This window comes from Etheostoma spectabile, chromosome 11 (genome assembly GCF_008692095.1).
Source record: "Etheostoma spectabile isolate EspeVRDwgs_2016 chromosome 11, UIUC_Espe_1.0, whole genome shotgun sequence".
In the NCBI taxonomy this organism is placed as follows: Eukaryota; Metazoa; Chordata; class Actinopteri; order Perciformes; family Percidae; genus Etheostoma; species Etheostoma spectabile.
In genome coordinates, this window is record NC_045743.1 from 22,805,170 (window position 1) to 22,816,063 (window position 10,894).

The 10,894-nt window shown below is 39.4% G+C and overlaps 1 protein-coding gene across 2 annotated transcripts in view; it reads left to right on the top strand.

Annotated features, from left to right (window-relative positions):
- The window catches only part of LOC116698081 (interferon alpha/beta receptor 1a), a 21,023-nt gene that overhangs the window by 4,128 nt on the left and 6,001 nt on the right, over window positions 1-10,894 (top strand). For both annotated transcript variants that reach the window (XM_032529850.1, XM_032529851.1), the window contains exons 2-4: window positions 2,925-3,054; window positions 5,500-5,690; window positions 9,797-9,957. In XM_032529850.1, coding sequence (XP_032385741.1) covers window positions 2,925-3,054; window positions 5,500-5,690; window positions 9,797-9,957 — 482 coding nt within the window. The remainder of the gene's footprint in view (window positions 1-2,924; window positions 3,055-5,499; window positions 5,691-9,796; window positions 9,958-10,894) is intronic.

A 10,894-nucleotide genomic window follows, 5' to 3' on the forward strand; every position in this document is an offset into this window, starting at 1 on the left:
ACACACACACACACACACACACACACACACACACACACACACACACACAAAAGAGTTATTCAGCAATGAAAGAAGCCACCCTCCTCCCCGAAACTCCTTTTTTCTTCCCTCCGTTAGATCCTGTTTTTGTCATGTCTGGTCATGCCGGCTTAGTCATGTGGGAGGCTCTACCATTTATCATTTTTCTCCACAGTTTTTTCCTTTTTTTGAACCTACTGAAGATAATTTATTGTCACATACATGTAGCGGCTTCATTCTCTAAATTGAACCCATCCCTTAAGAGAGCAGTGGGTAGCCATTTACTGCCCCCGGGGACCAACTCCAGATCTAAGCCAGCGTCTTGGTCATGACGCTGACTGGAGAACCTGGTCCATGTTTTTGATGGTGGGGGTGACCACGCAGACCTGGGGTGAACATAGAAACTCCACACAGAAAGGCCCGGAATGACCAGGATTAAAACCCAGAACCTTGTTGCTGTGAGGCCACCATTGGGCTACCATCTAGCTGTTATGATTCACAATATAGGAGGAAATTATAATGTTTTTATCATTATTTTCATTTTTTTTGAAAAATATTAAATAAATAAAAATATATATTATAGTGTAATTTTTGCGAGGATCTGTTCTAGGGATGGTGGGAAAGTGGATTCTTAGATGTATCGTGATTTTCTATAGAACCATTTAATGCTCGATTCTGAATAGTTAATCAATTATTAATTGATTTTTTTTTTTCCAAATCTTGATTTGTATTTAAAAGTTTCACAAGCATGGGATGACTACACAATAAAAACCTCGGTAGACAAAACATTTCATCTTGTGTGTGACAAATTCTGTATATGTCAACATCTAACAAACTCAGATTTACTTGTATATTTTTTTAAATCAGGCATGGAAATGTACATAAAATCGTTGGCCTCAGAATCGGAATTGAATCGTGAGATGCCCAGAGATTCCCACCCCTAATCTGTACAAAGAAAGATTTTTTTCTTTAGTACACAGGATACGATGTGTAGGTCTTTGCGATTTTCAATATTGCACTAGTCCATATTGCAATTGTGCAGCCCTACTACAGGTGTTATTTGATTTAGTTCATGGTGTTCCTTCTATAAAGATAGTAAGATACGAGTCCTACTCTGCACACAGGTGTCTTGAAGAGCCAGAATTATTCACAGCGATTCTGTGTTTTGGATTAATTCCTCTTTCTTGAGGTCACAGTGTTGTGTGGTGGGGATTTAACTTGACTTTCCAGTATGGTTATTCTTTGCTCAAGTTTCAGACAGCATTAGCACACTTCCTCTCTAGTTTGTTCTCTGTTTGCTTTTCTTATTGACATTATTTATACTTGGTACTTGTTCTTGTATTTTTGTGTGTTCAACGGTTTCTTTTGGTATGGAGTGCAGTCACTAGATTCTGAGCATCAAAGGCAAAATGTGTGCAATACACACACAATTTTTTAGCAATACACCGATTTCAGACCAAGTACAAGTACAATTGGGTACTTGCCGATACTGAGTAGAGCCCGACCGATAAAGGATTTTTAAGGCCGATACCAATATTTGGTTAATAAAAAATCCAATATTCCGCTAAATCTGTCCACAAACAGATTTACCTAACATAAGTTATTTGTAGTTATTTATGAGTTTTAAAGCGTCCTTTGGTGGACAGACTATGCAACGCCATCACTAACAGGGACGTTGTAGAGCGTCCTCTGGTGGACACACTATGCAACACAATCACTATTTTTAAAATATTTATTTATCAGATGTCATTATAAATGATTCTGAAATGCATAATATTGGCCCGCTGATGTATCGGCTTGGCTCTATTTTGTGCTTGAATTTATCATTGTACAGCAGACAGAGAAAAATAAAGCTTATTTCATTGCTTCACAGTGATTACGTTCTAACGCACAAAGTACCATCAACCACTCAACAAATGATTTTTGTGAAGACAGATGCTCTTTTCCTCCTCTGCATTTTATTCATTGCAGTAAACAAGGAGGTAGGCTACTCTAGTATTGATTTATTACCGTTCTAAGATGAAGTGAGAACATTTCTCACTGTTTAATATCATGAAAAGTTAGGAGTTGCGGTTGCTTCCTGACCGCATCACCGCAATAATAATTCATTTTTTTAAACTTTTTGCTTGAGGAAGTTCCAGGGGAACAGATATCGTGTGATATGAAATACAATGAAAGCAATAATCACTGTGTAGTTATCCTCATTGACGGTCTTCTATCCTGCATTCAAGAGTTTATGGAGAGAAAAAAAAAATTAAGTTGCTCGTTACTTCAGCTTTGCACGTGAGGCTGGACGTGGACACGTTAATGTTGTAGTATTTGCCATTGCACTTTAGCCTAGCAGCTAGCAGAGTTTCCTTCTGCTTGTAGCTTATTCCCGACAAAACCGCACAGTTGAATATCAGCCTGCGTGCACGTTTTGTTGCCTAACAGAGCAGCTGTTATATTAGAGAGAGCAACACGTTAGCAGACGGCAGAGTCGCCCTCTCTGCTCTCTGTCTGCTAACAACTGCTACTAACAAGTCCTATACTTTTGGTTCTCCGTTGTTTTCCAAAAACTATTAAAAAAACAACAACATCCGTGAGCCACACTGTTGCACTGGGTGACATGTTCCTTCACTATCATGAACCCACGATACTCCATCCTGCTGCCCCAAATACTACAATTTCCTTCTGTTTTGCTGTGATTGTCTGTTGATCTGTCATGAGCCCACTGAGGCAAATTCCTAGCAACTAAGTTACATGGCAATTAAGTATTGAATCTTAAAGTATTGATTATTGAATGTTAGAATTAAATGCTTTTCTTTATCATATAGGATAATAAATTGAGTACACTTGGGTAAAATAAACAAAAATCTGCAGCAGAGGCTGTGTGGTGATGCCGGATCTCCCCTTGCTTGTTTCAGTCCCAGCAGCGCTGGCCCCACCGGAGAACCTGGCCCTGATCACCTTGAACACCAACTACATCCTGAGCTGGGATTGGGACTCGACTTTGGCTGAGGGACACGCTGTGGACTTCACCACACAATACGTGGCGTAAGTCTCACTTTTACAGACACGAGGAACCAGCAACACTGAGGCAGAGCAGCAAGTTTGTTGTGACGAGCTCTAGTTTAAATCTGGGGTGTAGTGATTTTCCTCCAGAGCTCCAGTTCAACATATCGTATTCTGTAACACAACTATCATCATTACAACTGTAAGGTACTTTTAATTGTTTATTTTCATTTTCTCCTACTTACCTATTGTACGTTTTACTTCTGTATTTTCATAGCCTTTGTTACTTTGCATATTCATATTAATTTTACAAAATATTATGAATAGTCTATGATGTATTAAAGTGGATAAAGAGGAGACTCTATTGATCCGGTGGTGATATTCACAAACTGCCTGCCAAGTCAAACTTCTGCTGTTATTTTGGTGAAAGAGACTCAAAAGTAGTTTAAAGCATTACAATTCAGAGACAGTCATTTTGTAATATAACTTGTTACTCTCAAATGACAGTTACTAGTAATCCATAATGGATTACATTTTGGAAGTAACTTCCTCAACTCTAATAACTAGGGCTGAATGATTTAGGGAAAACATCTATTTGTGATTTTCTTTTTTTCTGCCTGATAAGCCAGTTTAGCCAATGTTCAATTTTCATTGTGTAAGAGATAAAAAGCAATATCACGGAGCATTATAACATGGGACACCGTCAAAACTGCTTTATATACTTATGCAAGGATGAATGAATTGCCAGCAATAGGTTTTTTTCTTTTAATAAGCGTGGAACGTTGAACATTTATCACAAAGCAAAAATTCTTATAACGATAAAAACAATTTGAATAAAGGAATATGAGTACTTTCCTGTACACTGAAATGTCTGACCTGCCTCAATTACATCTACCACCTAGATCTATCACCTTCTACCATCATGTTAAATAAAGTAATCCATCCACTAAAATTAGTAAACAGTCATTGAAATGTAACATTATACCAAGATTTATTCTTATAAAAAACAGTAAACTAATAAAAAAGGGCTAAAACATCTTAAACCAAACAATACACCAAACATTTAACAAGATAATGCATATTCTATTAAGCTTCAGGATTATCGCTTCTTTTCAAATCCATTTGAAAACTATTAACCTTTAAGCCATGAAATACCTCACAGACATTTATGTTCCCCACAGTAGGAAATGTAATTACTTTGGAATGCTGATGTACGATTGTGAACGTATTACTAAAATGCTACTGTAAAACTGCCATCCACATCTCTGAACACTGAAATGCTCCAAACACAGTAAACCCACACAAGTCAGACATGAATCCGTCTTAAGGGTTGATTTTCTTTACAAAGAGCACCAAAGAGACGGTAGTGTAGCTGTAAACGCCATCTTAATATTCTTTTGGTTGTTTGTTCCATTCCGTCCAGCCTCTGTGGTGTGAGTTAATGCATTAATGTAAGAGTCTCAGCACTCAACCACAGGAAGTGAAATGGGGTGTGTAAGGAGTCAAAATGTGATCCAAACCAACTACGGGAAGCAACTGAAAGTCTTTAATGGCAAAAAGAAAAGAAAGTTGTGTAATAGCCAGCAGTTTCATGCCTGGGGAGTTGAGCATAACAAAATGAAGTAGGTACAACTGTGGTGTAGGTGATGGGTCATATTTTAGTTTCATTGGCATGTAAAGTTACATTTGTTCTGGTGTGATTACCAAATGAGATGTCTTTCTCTTGTACGATGTTTCAGACATAAGTAAAGATTAGATTGTTGGGGGGTTTATTTGTACCAAGAAAGGAGCTCAAATAAAATGTACAAAGTCTTTGGCTATTAGTGTCCATCGCTATACGAATATTCTGTATATACACATATTGGGGTAGAGAACCATCATCGGGGGGATGATGGAATCTAGACCACCGATGGGGACGACGAAGGAGCTCGAAGACCAGACTGAAAGAGGCTCCGGACCAGTCTGCTAGAGTAGATAGGTAGAGGTGGGGGTGGAGGGTTGAACTTTTAGCCTGCAACGACAGCAGATAGCAAAGGGAGAAACAATAATTTAAACCAGGGTTGTGACTCTGTGATTGGCCCTTGCCATATGTGTACGATTCTGATTGGTTAGCAGGCAGGTGAACGCCTCCAACAGCTGATTGGAGTTTGGTAGAGCATTGATTGAGAGTGAGGTCTTCCTGAAAGGATTTACACTGAGATACATTTCAATCAGGAGAGACTAGTTGCAGATATGTGACAGTTATACATGCATGATAAAATATACATTTATTTACATAACAGCTGATTTGATTTAGGAGTGCATCAATTAAAAGTTAGGTCTTCCTGAAAGAATTTACGCTGAGCTACGTTACAGTCTAACAGTTCCATATTTCTTTTACCTTTTTTCTTATATATATTTCTTGAAATAAAAGATGTTTATTTAAAGATGGATTTTCTATTACGATGATTAATGCCCTACATTTTGTTTTGTTTCTCGTCCTCTCAGGAAGTTCAAGCTAAGGTCTAAGAGAAAGAATCCAGTGTGGGAAACGGCATGTGAGAAGACGTCACACAGGTCATGTGACCTTACAAAGTTGAACCTGTTCTACCTGGGCATCTACGTGCTTCGTGTACAAGCCAGTGTGAACGGGAGTGTCTCCGACTGGACAATGAAAGAATTCTGCCCTGACAAAGATGGTAAGAGAGAGGGATGAGATGAAGACGAGTGGAGGGAGCGCAGGAGAGTGGGATGAGAATCATTCCCTCTAAATGTTGTCAGGCAGATACTTAAGTTTCCAGGAAAGATATTTCCTTCACAATCATATGGCAGCATGTCATCTTAGGTGACATAAACCACAAACCATCCAAAACAAGATCAACCCCCTGAACAAAACAGCAACTGAACAAAAGAGTGTTCAACCACAAGGTAGCTGTGAGCGACACTGTATGAAAAAGTAACCTTTGCATGTGTTTTGCAGCTCTGAACTATGGAAACCACAGCGTTGATTTGAGTCCAGATCCCGTGAGAGGCATAAGTTAACAACAGGCTTACTGTAAACACAGCCTCACTAAGCTTAGAATTCCTCACACAGGCTGCAGAGCTCGAATAGCAGGTCCATCACTAATTGATTTGTTAATGCTTCTCAAAATATTTTTTTTATTGTATGTAATTACTTCTCAATGTGTGCTATGCATAAACCCAAACTATGACTAGCTGAGATCAGATGGTGATGGTATTTAAAGATTTCTATCTTGGGTGAATGGAATGTGTGGGCGTCTCCAAACTCACCTTCTGTTTTGGTTCAGCAGGCTACATGCAAAAGGGATGGGTGAGGTGGAATATAGATCAGGGAGTGTGGTGATTCATGTAATCTCTTGTTGGTCACATCACTGGTCACATAGCTGTAAGGCAAGACAAGGCAGCTTTATTTTTATAGCACATTTCAGCAACAGGGCAATTCAAAGTGCTTTACCTAAATCAGTTACAACCACTACTAGAACTCAGAAGATTAAGACCACGTGAATTAAAATAAGACCACATTAAGACACATAAAACACAAGAATGAAAGTTACAGTTGAGCACAAAGAATTAAAATTAAATAAGAAAAGAACAGTCATTTAAAGGAAAGGCAACATCAAAAAGAGACTTAGCCTTGATTTAAAAGAACGAGAGTAGCAGGGATCTGCAGTTTTCTGGGAGTTTATTCCAGATATGAGGAGCATAGATAACTGCTGTCTCACCCTGTTAGTTCTGACTCTGGGGACAGAAAGCAGACCTGTCCCAGATGACCTGTGAGGTCTGGTGGTTCATAGTGTAGTAGCAGATCAGAAATGTATTTTGGCCCTAAACCATTGAGTGATTTATAAAACTAGCAAAATACTTTGAAATCATATCTTGAGGACACGGATGCCAGTGTATAGACTTCAGAACTGGAGTGTGATGTCCAGTCTTGGTTCTCTAGTGAGGACCCAAGCAGCAGTTCTGAATGAGCTACAGCTGTTTGTTTGATTTTTTAGTGAGACTGTAAAGACCCCGTTACAGTGATTCAAGTCTACTGAGGGAGAGCCTGCGCCTTATTTGTCACTGGGTTTTTATATTTTTACCCCCCCGACTAGTTTTATATTGCCGAGAGGTCTTCTTAACCTTGGTCTTCTACAGTTTCTATCCAGTGCTGTGTTGTGTTTTTGTACATTTGGTCCCCCCTTCACCGCCGGTTCATGCATCTGGTTTCCTTTTAGGTTTTATGCGCCCCCGATCTCGCCCTTTTCTGCAGCCTCGGAGATTGCCTGTGTTTTCCCAACGCCTCCCTGCCTTTGATGCCCTCTTGATGATGTTTTGAGCCCCTTTCCATTTCGCCCTTAGATGTTGTTTTTGCGGGTTTCTTCCGTGAGCTTGGAGCCCGGAAAGAGTCTGAGTGATCCGGTGTTTTCAATTGTGCGTGAGTTGAGCGCGCAGACTTTACCATCGTGTCCTCTTTGTCACAGAAACCAACCCCCTCAGTTGTTTCCTTCATTTAATTTAAGAAAGGTCTGGCAATCACCAGCGTTAATTGTTGGATGCACTAGTCGTTTTTGTATTGGACTATTAGTCCCCTGGTTGATAAGGTTATGTAAATTGTGTGTCGTTCCGCACTAACTATGGTAACTTATTTTGTTGTTTTCCATAAGAGCCAGTGAAGCATGTAGTAGTAAACAGAAGAGGCCCAGAATAGAGCCTTGGGACTTAGCACGTCATATTGTTTAGTCAGTATCAATACCTATTGACACAAGGATTCCCTAAGGTCTTGAAGTAGTACTGAGCCAGAAAGGCCAACCAGTTTTCACCATCGGTCTATGTACATATGTCGTGGTTGACGCGTGTCAAATAGCAGCACTGAGATTAGTAATACTAAGACTGTAATTTTGCCACTATTGTTGTTAGGTGGAGTTCATTAAAGACTTTTAACAAGGCCGTCTCAGGGCGGTTAGTGGTCGGAAACACCGACTGAAAGTTATCAAAACTGTGTTTAGTGAGCAGAATGGGTGAGTTGTGAAGAAAACAGCCTTTTCACAATGATTTTACTTAAAACGGAAGGGTTTGTATATGGCCTATAGTGCTCAATTTGAGACATTGGATATCAAGGGAAACCAGGAGAGGATTACAGATATTGTATAATGTCCTCATGGTTTTATGGTTGATTGTATGAATTCGTCGCATATTGGAAACTAGTTTTCTTGAACACTGTGACAACACATTCCTGTACTTGAAATGTGAGGCCTGATCTGTTTGTGCTAATCTTCTGAATTTGGTCTGTGAAGAAGGAGGCAACTCATTGCGGCCCTGTGATAGATAAAGTTCATGTGTACTGGGTAGCGGTGGGTTGTTAACCTATCAGCATAGTAGAATAAACACAAAGCACGTTGATATTTATTGTTCTAGAGATAATTTCAGAGAGAAAGGACCGCTTGCATTCTAGTTCCAAATTATAAATGCAAGTATCTCTTTTAGGTGTTATAATGGAAGAGAGTACGAATTTGGAGTTTGGTACGCGCACTGTTCGTTACAGCAGGGCTTCGGCTACGACTGCTCTTGTTTTTCGTGGCCACGCAGAAAGGACATTATCTGTCCATGGAAGATCTTTTCTTACCAGAAAGTCACTTTGTAAAACAACCAAAGTGACTTTAACGGTGAAGCGCTTCACCAGAATCTTAGATTCTTGTCTAGGTGGCGCAGAGCGATGAAACACCTTTACCAGAAACGTTGGAAAGGATGCCAACAGGAACCGGGTACCAATCAGCCATTCTGATGTGTGTGTGTGTGTGTGTGTGTGTGTGTGTGTGTGTGTGTGTGTGGTTATTCTGTAGCGGCCTGGTTGCCATGATTTTACCCAGGTTAAGACAGTAGATGGCTGTGTGTATTGGCTCTGAAGCAGCACTTCTCCAATCCGAGGCTGCATTACCGATAACACATACTGGAAGAACCACACAATAATTTATAGATCAATGCAAACTGCTTTACTGATGTTTTTGCTGTTCTCACATTAAATGTTTTAAGCATCATCCCGTTATTAGTATTTAGTTTTATCTTGTGGTAGGCTAGGGCAATATGGACCAAAAATGATTTCTCTGTGTTTTTCTGCTGTTTGGCGATACACAATATATAACTTGGTAGTTTCTAAAAAGTAGGCTAAATGTGCTGTTCACAAGCACTTACTTTAAACAGATTGTGATCAAAATAAAATGCACAGACAGGATTTCCTTTCCTGTCTGAAAATGTGCAGCTGCAACACATGTAAATGAAGATTTATATTAAATTAATAGCCTATGATGAATAGATTAAATAGAAAAAGGCCTATCTCTAAAATGCTCATTCAACTGTTTTCAACAACAGAGATGATAGAAACTTTGTCATTTTTGCTTGTAGAAGACTAATTCAGACTTATTCAGTACAAATCAATGTCCTGCACTTCTGGAACCATTGTACAGTATATCCTGCACTTGCTGCTATTGCACTTCTGGTTAGACCTAAACTGCATTTTGTTGCCTTGTACCTGTACCTGTGTAATAAAAATAAAGTTTAATCTAATCTAATCTAATTGATTATCAACAAAAGTAGTATCAACGAATTTCATGAATTGACTAATAAATAAATGAAATATCAGTGTTGTTACTTTGCTTGAGTATGTGATGATATTCTGAAACAAGTTTCCTGTAATTAAATTTACAAAATCCTATGTTTTTATTATTGAATACGAGGTGTGCTATTGAAGCTTTCAAAAATAACTTCCAAACGACCTCATCTATCCATTCCTTTCTCCTGCCAGCTGCTGTGGGTCCTCCATCCAGAGTGGATCTTTCTCCTGCTGGAAATGGCCTGGACGTCATCATATCTGACCCTTTGACCAGCACCAACAGCTCCATGAAGGACAATATCCAAGAACTGTACTACCAGATCCTCTACTGGGAACGCTCTGTAGACACACAGGTAGGAAACCCAACTCTCATCCCTCTGACAAACACTAGGCCCATGTGTACTATAAACCTTTGAACTAACTTTGATTGTGTTCACGTTGAAAGCCTTAGTGCTCAATTTGGATTCATTGCTTGGATCCAGTATTTTTGTTTTGACACTAGGGATCGACCAATACTGTTTTTTTAAGGCCAATACCGATAATGATTAGTAGTTAATGAAACTGATAACTGGTATTTGGAACCCATATGCATTTACAGTGAAAATACAAATTTAGATTTTGAAATGTTGCAAACTCCAACTTGAAACTTTTTTAAACTAATCTAAGCAATTATTTATTAAATTAGAAACTTTAAACATATTACCCAGTAATAGAGAGTCAGAGGGTTTTGTGGGGCGGGACATTAAGTCTGAGTCAGCGGTGAGTGAAACCAAAGCAGTTGGACAGACGCAAAGGTGTAGCCGAGCCAAAGCAGTGCACTTTTAAATTCATTAACTGTATGGGTTATCAGGCAAATAAAACGCCAGACATGTTAGAACAGGAAAATACCCAACAGTTTCCCCTGTTCACACTTCCTATTTTCTCTTCAGTCCCTAAAGACACCTGCTGAAACCCGTGAGCCTGCAGCAGCCACATAATCAAGTCATACACTCACAGTCAGCCCTGTTAACAGAGCACCTGCTCTCTGCGGCATGTTGCTTTTTTGTTTTTTTCTGAAGTGATTCCGGTCTGTGCTACAAGGCGGGTGAATCTCACATGAGAGAGTAAGTGAGTTTGTTTCTGGTTCCAGGATTTCCGCCCAGCTGTTTGTAAAAAGAACAGCCTGCAGGTCTTCAAACTGGTTTGACGCGGAATACGTAGGTTACTACAGTGCGTTCTAAAATAACCCAGAGCTAAGGAGTATGTCACGTCATTTGGACAAAGGCCAAGCATACACAAAAGAGAAAAATG